Below are 13,438 nucleotides of genomic sequence, written 5' to 3'. Positions count from 1 at the left end.
TACTAAAAACTAAGGGTTAACACATACTATTTTGAGGTTGTCTCATGTTGATTCACTGGTACTGTTTTTATGCCATGTATAAATGGACACTCTTCACCATAGTAAAGGTAATATCACACGTTATGATGCAGTTTGTGTAAGAATTAAATTTAAAACTTTAAAGCATACACTGATAAAATAGCTGTGTAAATTTGTATAACTCTTGGAGAATAATGGTACTCTCTTTACTACATGTACAAAGAAACTGTTGTCTTAAATTGAAAAACAGGACAGTTATTTTGCTTCATGTGTTAGTCATTTTCTTTCTCATCTCCTTTCACATTTGGCAGTTGGATGAAGTCTGTTCCTTCATACAGCCGACTTTTCATCTCCTCTAGTTTCTTGACCTTCTCTGTGTCTCTTTTCTCTTTCATCTTCTCAAGCAGAAAGTCAATGTGGAGGTAGGTGTTCAAAGATTTAACTTGCAGTGCCATCTGCTCCAGTTTCAGAACATGTTGGTAGGCTTTATCAACAAGCTGTGTCTTCTCTGCAGTCAGTTGTTTCAGTTCATTTTCAGAGCTCTGTAAGAGGCTCGCCTTTTTCTGACTTTCTGACGTTTCCTTGTCATTCGTCTGTTTCATCTCTCGCTTTGTCTTCTGAACTTTTCTTATCTTTACTTCATAGATCCAGTTCTCTTTAACATGATCTGATACAGGACACTTCCCAGTGCAGGCAGTACAGTGACCACTTTGAATGATATCACATCTTTCAGGCTTTGAGGCTAATGTGCATGGATAGTGACAGGTCTCCTCACAGACTGTACAACAGACAGCTCCTTCATTAAAGAAAATACCCCAACTGCCACCTTTAATAGTTTTTTTCTCTTTATAAACTTCATCTACCATCACTACATGATTATTTTCATCCTCAGCTCTCTTTAGATCTTCTTTAATCTGCTTGATTTCTGTCTCTTTCAATTCAATCTTTTTAATTCTGTCCTCCAGGTCCTGGATGGAGGCTGTCAGTTTTCTGCGTTCCTTCAGAACTTTAGTTGTTGTCTTCAGTCTTTGGGGAGCAGATTTTTCCAGTAAATCTGTGAATGCTCTGAAACCTCTCTCTGATATCTTGCTAAGATGCTTCAGATATTCAGGATCTTCTTCTGTTCGTTCATCCTCCTGGCGGTTGTTGAACAGGAAATGAACAGCCTCATCTTCTTCGTTTTTTGCACTTCTAATTCCTTCTTTCTCAAGAGCTTTAAGGACATTTTCAGGCTTTCGTCCATCTGAGTGAGTGATGAGAACTACAATCTTGTTCTCAAGGTTTTTCCCAAAAAGAGACATCACTGAATTAAATATGTAACGCAGTCGGTCACTCAGTCGGTTATCACTGGCCTTCATCACCAGAGCGACTGCATTGATCTCAATAACTCCATCCTCTGCTGCAAACAGATCCAGTAATCTTTCACTGACGATGGCATCATGTTTGATTCCTCTGGTATCTCCATATCCAGGAGTATCAATGATAGTCAGAGAGAAAGGGAGAATTTGATCTTCATAGCCAAAGATCTGATAGATGATCACATCTGAGGTTAGACTTGTTGTTTGTTTTTTTTTCTCCTCATCTACAATCTGAAACCAGATGTCATCCTCAAACTTCACTCCCATTGCGTAGTTGAGCAGAGCGTTGACCAGAGAAGATTTTCCTGCTCCTGTTTCACCAACTAGTAAAATGGCTCTATTTGCCTTGTTTAAATTTCTCTCTCCAATTGTCAGTTTGGTCAGAGTCTCAATAATTTCCTTCTTCGGTTTCACCTGGTAGACTGCAGGTGGTCCTGAACAGATCAGTCTACTTTTAGAAATGATGTCCTTGTACCTGGTTGTCCCATTCCTGTAGAGAAAGTCAGTGATTTATTAATTTTATTGTGCTATTCTTTTTAGGTTTTTTAGTGCTGCATTCAGATTTGAACAAAACCATTAGATGCAAGAATGTGGAGACATTTCTTTCTCTACCATAATTTAAGTTATACAGTAAACTATTTTTTAAAACCTGAGTGTTACAGAATATTCTAAAGACACATTATAACTCCCTAGCCTTTGGAAAAACAAGATTCAAAGAGGTACCTGAAGATTTGGGTGAACTTAGTCTGTCCAAATATTTGAATCTAAAAGAGTTATGGGTGTAATTGTCAAAAGAAATTTACTGAGTATATGTTAGCTTGACTATATTTTTTTCATTGTTAGTGTTAGAAAACTTTGTACTCACAAATATAGTATTATGATAACTGTTTTTTGTCAATTTTAATGTGTATGCATGTGTATTTTCCAGTGGCTGGCCATGCATTTGGTGCAAAAAAAATGCAATATAGCAAGATTTGGTATTACAGATGTTTTTTCGGCAGTGGCATCAACATAAGTTTTGAAAGTTCAACTTTTAAGCCTCCTGCTCTAAATGCTTTGTCCAGAAGTGGTGTTTTAATGCGTCCTGAGTAAACACATTAATCCTAACTGCACTGTATGCAAATAAAAACAGTAGGGCTGTAATGATTCCTCGAACGATTCGAGTGCTTTAGTTATTAAAAAAATTTACTGCCTCGAAGCTTTGTCAAATTATGTTTTACTTAATGCACCATGTTCTGGCTGGGGGATTTTTTTGTGTTGCGCAACTCTCATGTCCACCTAATGAGTTGTTGACGAATGCCAAGTGTTAACGGCACACTCGAGTAAAGAGAGGGACGGAGCTGTCAACTGAATCCAGCTCATACCTGGTAGGACCAAAAGTATTTTGAAGGTGTGCCTGGAACATCAAGCCGAGTCTGCTGCCAGACAGGGAACGCCTTCCTCTTTCAGAGCTTTTAACATATCCCAAGGAAGGCACACAACAGGGCCCGTCTACCCTGTGAACCAGGCCTTTGATACAGGCAGGAAAAGTTCCTGTACACCCAAATGTCAGAGCTATTAGTAGCTGGGGGCAGGGCCGGCCAAAGCCTTCATGGGGCCCTAAGTGAAATTTGGTTTTGGGGCCCTCTAGTTTTGTTAATATTGTGGACTGGGTGCAATCAACAGATCATTAGCTAATTCAAAAACCTGCTAAACTTATTGCATCTTTGACAGTGATGTTTACATTATATCCAATATGCAGTGGTGGGAAGTAAAATTGTACTTTAGTACAGTAACGAAGTACTTGTACTTTGTTACTGTACTTAAGTACAATTTTCGTGTATCTGTACTTAAGTAGATTTAATAATGGATACTTTCTACTTTTACTCCACTACATTTTAGAATAAGTATCTGTACTTTCTACTTCACTACATTTCTACAAAACTGTCGCGTTACTCGTTACAAAGTCACATTGCTGTTTTTTTCCGTTAAAATGTGAAGTTCAGGGACTTAAGGTGGCGCCGTAAAATCCAAGCAATAACGTGACTTAGTGTCTGTTGTCACCCATCGGCTCCACCTTTACTCGCACGCGGAGCTCCAGACATGCGCAGTGGTTTCCTCTGAACGGGAGAAGATGTCTAACTAATCGTCAGTAATATAATGGCGCTGCATAAATCATAAGATATGGTGACATGTAAAATCGGCAGCGTTTCACTTTCACAACAGTTAGCGTCACTTAGAAGGAAAGCTTAAAGAAATGTAAGCTCCGTGGACGTGATGCTAGCAAAGCTAGCTGTACTGACTGAGACACACATGTTGCATCTGATGAAAAAAAGTCACTCATGCGCTGAATTATTGTGTGGAGGTGTTGACTGAGGTGTCGCAGATATGGGACAACGCTGTGACCAAAGTGCAATATAGTAATATGACATTCAGGAACGATCCGATTCTTCTGGACGGATCTTTACTAAATCCTATATGTAACCCAGGGTAAACAACTGCCCTTAATTCCGCCTTTGCTGCTCCTTTGGTTAGAGTGACAGTCAGTCACACCGTGCATTCAGCCAATTAACACACCTAAAGTAGTTATTCAGGCCTGCTCCAGCTTTCTCAGTCAGGTGTGAGGGGGAGAGTTGGAGACAAAGGAGCTACACGTTTGTGCTTCCAAACAATTAGTTCCTCTCTTTGTTTATGCACTTTTTAAAACTTACTATATAAAAATCATGTAGATCTGAACATCCAGTGAGCTTGGAGCCATGAAGTTGTCATGCACTGAACTATAAATGGAATTGGTGAGTAGTGAACACAATGTTGTTTTGTTTGTTTAGCATGTTGGTGGCGGTAGCCAGTGCTAATTGTTGATCATCAATTGTCATATGATCTAACTTCTTAAACTCGACATGTGTTTAAGATAATGAGATAAATGGTATCTTTATTTTGTCTGAAAGATTATATTTGGGATAAAATGCATTTATTTCTGTAACTGAAAAAAGTCTAGTTGACTAGCAGGCCGGTAATTTACTAGTCCTGTTTATTTTAATACAGGCCAGGTGACCCCTTTTAAGGTTAAAGGATGACAAGCTTCTGACAACTGGCTGGGGCCAGGAGAACCTGAGATTCACTCCATACTGATCTGGTAGGAGGCTGATGGTCTGTATCATTTCCCTCTCCATCTTACCATTCGGACGCACTATCCACTATTCATCTTTACAACTGAAACGACTTGCGCTTGGACATCATCTCAAATATCTGGAGAGTTCAACTAGGACTTTTCAAATGTGTGTTGGTCAGACACTGTGCAGTGGGGAAATTTAAGTCTGTTGTGCACACATATATGGAAAATCTACTGCAGTACTGTGTATATTTATTTTGTGTTTATTTTTGGGTTCTATGTATGTTTGTCTTGTGGTGGTCACTTTAATTTTCTCTTTAAAAATACATGGTATTGAAAGCAGTTCTTTTGCATTGTTTTTATTGATTACTGACAATAGCTCCAGTAGACGAATTTAGTCTTCTGATTTATTCTGCCTAGTCCTTTCGTACACTAAAAAGTGCTTAATATAGGACTGAAGCCTCACTGAGAGCTGTTCTGCAGTGTAATGCTCTGCATACACTGCAGTAGCTATAATTTTATTTCATTCAAAGATTATATATATCAGACATCTCAGTCCAGAAATGTGCAGTTCTAGGCACAGCCAAGATACTGTGCAGAACCCTCAAGCTCCCAGGCCCTCTGGTAGAGGACCCGAGCTCAGAGGATGAAAGAGAGAGAGAGAGACCACGAATAAATAAAACAAGAACATAAGAACACAGAGCATGCTCATTGCTCTTTGTTTTCATCACCTGTCACTGGAGATGGAAGCAAAACCGAATGAAGAAGAGTTTGAATTCATACTGGTTAAATTTATCTCAGCTCTTAGTATTTAATATCTAGGTGTTTTATGGGAACGTGGATCTTTCAGATCCATTTGAGAAACAATTTTGTTAGGTGCACTTAATTTTATTATGTCATGTAGCGCGGGGTGCTGGTCTTGATCTTGATTTGGTCTCGGGTTTGGTGTTCTAGACTACAACTCTGCTACGTAGCTCGTTGGTTCCATGTCCTCCCCCACCTTTCAGTTGGATTTCTTTCAAAATAAAAGCCATTAGTGGCAAAAAAAGTGAAGTTCATGTTATGTTAGGACAGGAGACGAGATGTTTCCATCCCTGAAATTAWGATGCATAGAATCACATATCTAAGTCTAAACTATGTTACAGAGAGTAAACATAATAAAACATGCTTTATCTGTGGCATTGTTCATTAAAATGGCACATTTCTGATGTATTAAAATTAAATACGATTGATTCACTTAATGATATTAGCGATTAGGTAATCCATTCAGCAAGTACTTTTACTTTTAATACTCAAGTATTTTTAAAAGCCAGTACTTTTATACTTTTACTAAAGTAAAATGTTAATGTGGTAGTTTTACTTTTAATTGATTACATTTTTGTCTGTGTATTGGTACTTTTACTTAAGTAAATTTTTTGAGTACTTTCTCCACCACTGAAAATATACACATATAATATAAGATACATGTGTTGGCTGGTGCATTTATTGGCGCCGACTTCCTTAACTTTGGGGATGGATGATTGGAAAATGCTTACATGTGAAGCCAATGTTATGCACCTCAGCAAAGGTTTATAAATCAGCCTCTGTCCTCTTCTGCTGTGCAGTGAGAGGTTTGATTGACAGACCCACCAGGTCAGGTCTGAACCTTTACAGTTAACAATATTCACCCCACTGTTTCCAAGTCAATGACTTTCTTGCTACGTTTAGCGACATTTCAGACAAAAAAAAATGGTATCGACAAAAATCTAAATCGACAGGTAAAGCTTTTTAAAGATTGGTAATTGGCGATCGGCCAGAAAACTGCAATGGTGCAGCCCTACACACATAGTCCTGACATTCTGTGATTAATTTGTTAGGTGTAATTACAATAGTTAAATATGTAATTTATACCAGGAGTCTTTCTCACCTGACCGGTACTGAGCTGAGTCTGAGCCTTCAAACAATTTTATTTGGAGAAGTTTCACATAACTTATAAATTGATGTAAAAATAGTGTTTGTTTTAGACACATAAATTATAATGCTCAGCAGCAAACTAATATATAGTTAGCTGTAGTTCATTATCAATAAACTACAGCTCATTGATAATGTAGTGGTCATGTAGCCTGATGTAAAAACATTTTGCTAGACAATGTCAAACATTGAGAAGTTTTAATTATCAAATGTTATCAAACTCGGCGTTTTGAAGCCAAAAAACCCTCAAATATACAGAGCCACCATGAGAATCAACTCGTTTAAAGTTAAAATTCATTTCACACAAAACAAACATTCTAGCATAAATGTTTGGCTGTTTAACTGGACCGTTCCAGGTTGCTATTAAGCTAAGTTTGTATTGGTGGCTCCACAAATCTTTCTGATAAATAGGACATTACCAAGAAAAATCTTGTCTTTATTCTCTCTCCTTTCCTTTTCTTCCCCTTTCTTTTCTTTCTCCCTGAAGAAGCTATTTTTTGCGACGTTGCTTTGCTAACTTATCTTCCACCGGAGCTCTGGAGGTTTGGATGCTCTGCTCATTGCAGCTCATATTACTGTCTAGTGTGCTACCTACCGCGGCCACCAGGGCCCACCCAAGAGCAATTTATTTTTTAATCTTTCTTTTTTTCCATATAAGAAAGAATTCTACATACATAATCAAATATATATTATTGTTTAAAAAAATCACAACTTTATAATGAATTTGTGTGTTTTTGTTAATATAATCACATAAAAATCATTACTTAAAAAAATTGTTCCACAGGGCTAGCGGCCCAGGGCCCTAAGCAGCTTATGCCTTAGGCCGGCCCTGGCTGGGGGTGCATCTAAACAATAAAATAGACTAGTATGCATATGCTTTATCACTCATTGGTTGCCATGCTGTTGAAGAAAAATGTCTTTGTAGTTGGACTCCATGAGGAGAGTGGTGGTGGTGTGAAGGACTAGCAGCAGGGCCAAGATGTTCAGAACCTCTTTAGTCCCACTGCCATTTAGAAGAAATGCCAAAGGTTGAGGTCAGTTGAGGGAATCTAGTATTATAAGCAGACCACCTGTGGAGATGCATATCTTGCATACCACATTCCTGAAACGTTTTTTACCATATCAATAATTACTTTAACCCTGGGTTTTTCTTGCTTTCCTTCCATCTAGCTTTGTCTTGCATTACATCAAAGTAGCATATTTATTAATAGTGAGGTTGCAAAATAGTCCCTGAAATCAGAAAGGGCCATTCCCCATTTTTCTTCCCAATCTGTAATATTTTGTATCTAATTATCTTTTGTTTTCTTGTGCCACTCCTTAACATTTACTTATATAAACTCTTTAGAAGCAACTGATTGGAGTGTTCTTTACCAGCCACATGAAGATGACAGTGCCATTACGATTGACTACTAGGAATTTGCAATATATATGGTGCACAGTAGAAAAAATAGAAATTTGGCCTACAATAGCAATCTTGCATTCAACTTCTTAGTGTGATGCTCAGAAGGAGCATGGTAGATGTCATGGTTGGACAATGGGGAAGCGCTGTGGGTGGAGGGGTTGACTCTGAAGCCAAAAAGTTGCCTCTAATTTTACAGTATTCTGACAGGAAGGGTTGAGGGAATAGATATCTGTTATCTTCCCTAAGTGAAGGGAACCGAGGACGAGAGTTGAGCTCTGGACTACCAGGGTCTGCAGCCTCTGTATGCAGGGTTCACGCACTATCCACTGTGCTATACAACACCCCTGTTTTGTTCTGGTAGCCTTTGCTGGAGTTTATAGTACCCTTTGGTAAATTATTTACATTTTTGTACAAGTCAAACTGTCTAACAAACTCATCTACTTCATCTTCTTTTGTTTTCAAATAGGAGTTTTGTGATTGGCAACAAAAGACAGTAATTGGTGAATACAGATCACTAATATTTTCAGATTGGTCAATAATGATCAAAGGCCTTATCAGAACACCGCTAGTGGTCACATTCCTGCGGAGAGATGGGATGAAAGAGGGCTGATGGCAGCACTCTGGCCAAATAGCTTTGATGGGAGCTCTCCCATTGAGCCCGTTTTAGCTCGGTCTCTCTTTCTGTTTGATGAATCATGACCTAATTTTAACTGAGCCAGTAACGCCAGAAAAACTATATGTTCTGGGATCTTCTGTGATTGTGAACTTTTGAGTATTTGTGGGAGGGGCTAGTGTGGTGGTTATATCTTCACATAGGACCAACTGAAGTTACACAGCTGTTTTTCTAAGTTAAGTTTACAAATGCAGATTTTAATTATGTGTAAATAAAAAATTAATATGAATATCTTTCATGTTAAAATAAGTCAGTATTATAAACATTTAACCCATGTGCGTGCGAGGAATGAAGCAAATGATACGAGTTTTACGTGTGTGGGGTCGGGTGGACCCCATTTGTGAACTCAAGAGTTAAGTGAGGAAAAAGCAAAAACAAATGAAGGAAAGAACACTTTAAAAGTAATGCTGTAGACTTATTTTAACTGCTTAATTTTTTGTTACTCACTCTTTGTCTGAGTTGTTATTGAGTACCCTGATCATGGTGATGGTGGAAGATGTTCTGTTCTGTAAAAGGAAGCAAAACCAAATGATTTTTCTGGCATGTGAAAATGTTTAATCTATTAGTTTCATGTTATAATATTCTTCTTAAATTTAATTCACATAGTGCAAACAAATTTTGTATACAACTTCAAAACACCTATCAAAAGACAGAGTAAAATAAAAGATCTAAATTAAATATCACACATAACCAATGTTTTCAGGTGCGAAGACAGACAAAATGTTCAGCTGCAAAGTCACGTTTTGCATATCAAATTTATGTTCTTGATCTTAACTAGATCTGAAAATAATTCCTTTTTATAAAATGATAACATTTTTAAGAGCATGAATGATTTTTTTCTCCACTGAATATTTAATATTTTTAAGAAATGTTCCATCATTGTAAGACTGTTCTACTTCCAATGAATGTGCAATGACTTCTCAAAATCAAAATTTTTAATCTTAAAATTTGAATAAAAATGGACTACTTCAAGCCTTTTCAGATGAAAAGAGATAAGTAGTTTAAGTACCAAGGATTTAAATCCAAAAATCTCCGAAAGTAAGCTTATTTTAAAATTGCAATATATAATTACAAATAATTAAATCAATACATACAGTGCCTTGCTAAAGTATTCAACCCCCCTGAACTTTTCTGCCTTTTGCCGCTTTTCAGGCTTCAAACATAAATATCTAAAATTTGTATTTTGTGAAGAATCTATAACAAGGGGGACACAATCGTGAGGTGGAACAAATTTTATTGGATATTTTAACATTTTTTTTAACAAACTGCAAAGTGGGGCGTGCAATATTATTGGGCCCCTTTACTTTCAGTGCAGCAAACTCAGTCCAGAAGTTCAGTTTGGATCTCTGAATGATCCAATATTGTCATAAATGACTGATCAAATCAAATCATTTTATTTGTGTAGCACATTTCAACAGCAAGGCATTTCAAAGTGCTTTACATCATAACAAGCACAGTCATGCAACATTGAATCAACAATCACAAAATCATTACACTAAGTCAGGTGCCATCATTAAATCAGTAACTGATTACATTTCAGATCAACTCTAAACAGATGGTTTTAAGTCGAGATTTTAAGGCACAGTATTTCAGCTGTTTTACAGTTTTATGGAAGTTTGTTCCAGATTTATTGTGCATAGAAGTTGAATGCTGCTTCTCCTCGTTTGGTTCTGGATGCAGAGCAGAACCAGAACCTGAGGGGTCTAGAAGGTTGGTACAATAACAGCAGGTCTTTAATGTATTGTCATGCTAAATGCACTTGCTTTGTGCACTTGTTTAAAGTGCAGAGAGCATCATGAAGACCAAGGAACACACCAGGCAGGTCCAAGATGCTATTGGAGAAGTTTAAAGGTGGATTTGGATTCAAAAATATTTCCCAAGCTTCAACATCTCAAGGAGCTCTGAGCAAGCGATCAGATTGAAATGGAAGGAGCATCAGACCAAATCTACCAAGACCCGGCCGTCCCTCTAAACTTTAATCTGGAACAAGGAGCAGACTGATTAGAGATGCAGCCAAGAGGCCCAGGATCGCTCTGGATTAACTGCAGAGACTGTTGAGGAAAATAAATATTCTTAGTGTTTAATACAGTTAAATCTTACGACATGTGAAAATAGTGGATTAAGCAAGAGTCCTTTGGATAAAATCTTAGAGGGCTGCAGAAAAGAATGTCTGTTATCAGGGAGGAACCACATCATAAATTAACTTTGGCACACAGACCGTGTCTCAAATGAGCAGCAGCAAGGAGACATCTCAAGTCATCTCCCTCAGAGAAACACTGAAACTTAAGGACAAATAAAATAACACAATACTAAAAATAATAGCAATTTAGTTAGAATACCATTTAGTTAAAATTAACGTCTTGAACTAGTCTAATTTGTGGTTTTTATATTAACAAGTACTAGTTAGTGTCTGACTCATATGAATACATGTTAGGTTATTATAATCAAAAGGATTAAGAAACTAATGTTTTGGTAATAAATATTTCTGGTATATTGTAAGAGTTTTTGGGAAGATAATTGTGTCAGTTCTATATATCCAAAGTCACGACTGTGTTCTACCCGCTTGAAACCACTAGGTCATTTTAAGGTTAAAACAGGAATCTGTTTTTGATTAATCGCTCAGGCAAGAAAAGAAGCAAGGTTTAAGTGAAAGATAAATTTCTTTCTGACAACTAGGGTCTATGTTCAAATGTTTATCAAGAGAGCAACTCAAGAGATCACAGATGTGATCGCCATGAGAACATCCTGCTTGAAAATGACCTTTTGCTCTTTCTCTTTGAATAAGGTCTAAAACCAGGTGACAAAATCACTTAAACCATCCCATCTAGGTAATTTAAAAACTGGGTCTATCCATACAAGGAGAACAACACGCCTTAATCGCATAATTGCATAAATCAAAACAAAGGAAACACCTTTTAGAATTAAAGTAAGGGCCCCAGAGGAACAAATCAGATTTGCTTTTCTCCAATCCTTCCTTCCTTCCTTCCTTCCTTCCTTCCTTCCTTCCTTCCTTCCTTCCTTCCTTCCTTCCTTCCTTCCTTCCTTCCTATATATGTGTGTCAGGTAAATGTTTGTTTTAGTGTGTTTTGAAGTGTATGTGTTGGCAATGTGATTTTATACTTTTAAATGTTAGAATAAACTCTGAAAATACATGACGTGGAGCTGTGATTGTTAACTGTGTGGCTTTTCTTCCACGTATGGCATCATTGAATCCGGGAGTATAAGAGAATACGACGAGCCAGAAGTTAATGATTTCTATTCTCTTAAGACCTACAACCGAGGTGAGAGAGTCTGTCCAGAGTATCAATCAGTATCCGTTGGACACTACACAAATCTGGGGCCTTATGCATAAAGCAGTGTGCGTACAAAAAATTTGCGGTCCCATATTTTATGCACAAGTCGGCATGCATAAAAATTTACTTTGCGTCAAGGTTTGTGTAAATATACACAAACTTTTTGGATGGGTGAAAATGTGCGGCAGCTACACAAACTTTTTCTGTGGACAATATCCAACCACAAAGCGTCAAAACTCACCTAAATACACTGAAATCTGACGCCATTCAGTTATTTAGACCAAGAAGCACCAAACCAATGTTAATTATTTTAATATTTTATTGTTTAAACAATGAAACTGAACCGCATTTATCCTCAGATCACACATGCACACAAAATAAAGAACATTAAATAAAAGTATGTGAAAACCTCACTTGAATGTAAATAATACATCTTTATGAGACACAAACTGAGGAAAAGTAACTCATTGATCTGTGAGCCGAAGCTCATGAAATGCATCTATGGGGTCATTTCATTCTCACTAAAAGAAGAAAACAGGGTTGATCAGCAGATTAACTCCAAGCTGCTGATTAAAAATAATCAACAGGTTTGATTATTTAAGTCGATCAAGGTGTGTCTGTAATCACATGATATCAGTAGCTGAGCAAAGGCGAGTCACATTATGGAGCTTTGGCTCTGATGGAGAACAATGGAGGATCCAGAGGGAGGATTGATCAGAGATCAGATTGATCTGATGGTTTATTAGTGTTTAGATTMATCCAGACTGATCATCCTGGATCTCTGAGCAGAACTTAAAGAAGGAGCCGAGCGGTACCGGTACCGGTCCAGCTGCAGCCATCGAGCCTCCCGCTCTGTGAATGAGCCTTATGGACATAAAACATCTTTATTCTGTAAATGTACAACTTATTCACATGATTCTACTATTTAGAATAAATGTCCACATCGCCACTCAAAGACTCTGTCTTTGAATCCCGGCTGATCGCTTTGCTGCTGTTCTAGAAGGCATTTGCAGGATCTCTTCATTTTTTAAAAAAATATATTTTATTGAATTTTCTCTTTTAGGAAATAAATTTACAAACAATCACCTTATAACATCCTTCCAAAATTTGTGAATTTCAAGACATTCCCACATACAATGGAGAAGGGTTCCTTTTTCAAATAAGCAGTTCGTGCAAGTATCTGGAATGTCACTGGACATATGATGAAGCCTAACTGGTGTTATATAGGTTCTCATGAGCCATTTATATTGCAGAAGTTTAAATCGTGTGTTTATCGTTTGAYTTTGTGCTTTCAAACAGGCCTGATTCCAGTCTTCCTCATCTATATCTTCAAGAGTWTCCCTTCTCCAAGCGTCTAACTTATCCATTGCAGAATCTTTAKAGGAAAGCATCAACAAATTATAGAACACAGAAAGAAAACCTTTCCCTTTTAAGTCCCCAACACACACCTCTTCTATTTTTGTTAAGGGTGGAATGTCCACTTTTTGTTTCCGTTTTGATGACATATAATTTTTCAATTGCAAGTATTTAAAAAAATGTTTTGGAGGTATTAAATAYTTATTACATAGCTGATCAAAAGTAAGCAACATGCCATCGGCATATAGATCTTTAACTTTCTGAATGCCTTTGGTTTTCCATAGCTTAAATCCTCCA

At 37.3% G+C, this 13,438-nt stretch overlaps 1 protein-coding gene across 1 annotated transcript in view; it reads right to left on the bottom strand.

Annotated features, from left to right (window-relative positions):
* Positions 1–290: 290 nt before the first annotated feature.
* Positions 291–13,438, bottom strand: part of LOC103460268 (septin-1-like) — a 16,480-nt gene continuing 3,332 nt past the window's right edge. The window contains exons 2-3 of the mRNA XM_017303229.1: positions 882–1,866; positions 291–413 (exon numbers count right to left, since the gene is read on the bottom strand). Of these exons, the coding sequence (XP_017158718.1) occupies positions 291–413; positions 882–1,866 (1,108 nt within the window). The remainder of the gene's footprint in view (positions 414–881; positions 1,867–13,438) is intronic.

Source organism: Poecilia reticulata, unplaced genomic scaffold, assembly GCF_000633615.1.
Source record: "Poecilia reticulata strain Guanapo unplaced genomic scaffold, Guppy_female_1.0+MT scaffold_219, whole genome shotgun sequence".
NCBI lineage: Eukaryota > Metazoa > Chordata > Actinopteri > Cyprinodontiformes > Poeciliidae > Poecilia > Poecilia reticulata.
Note: the sequence above shows the minus strand (reverse complement) of the source record. Positions and strands in the feature narration are given on the sequence as shown.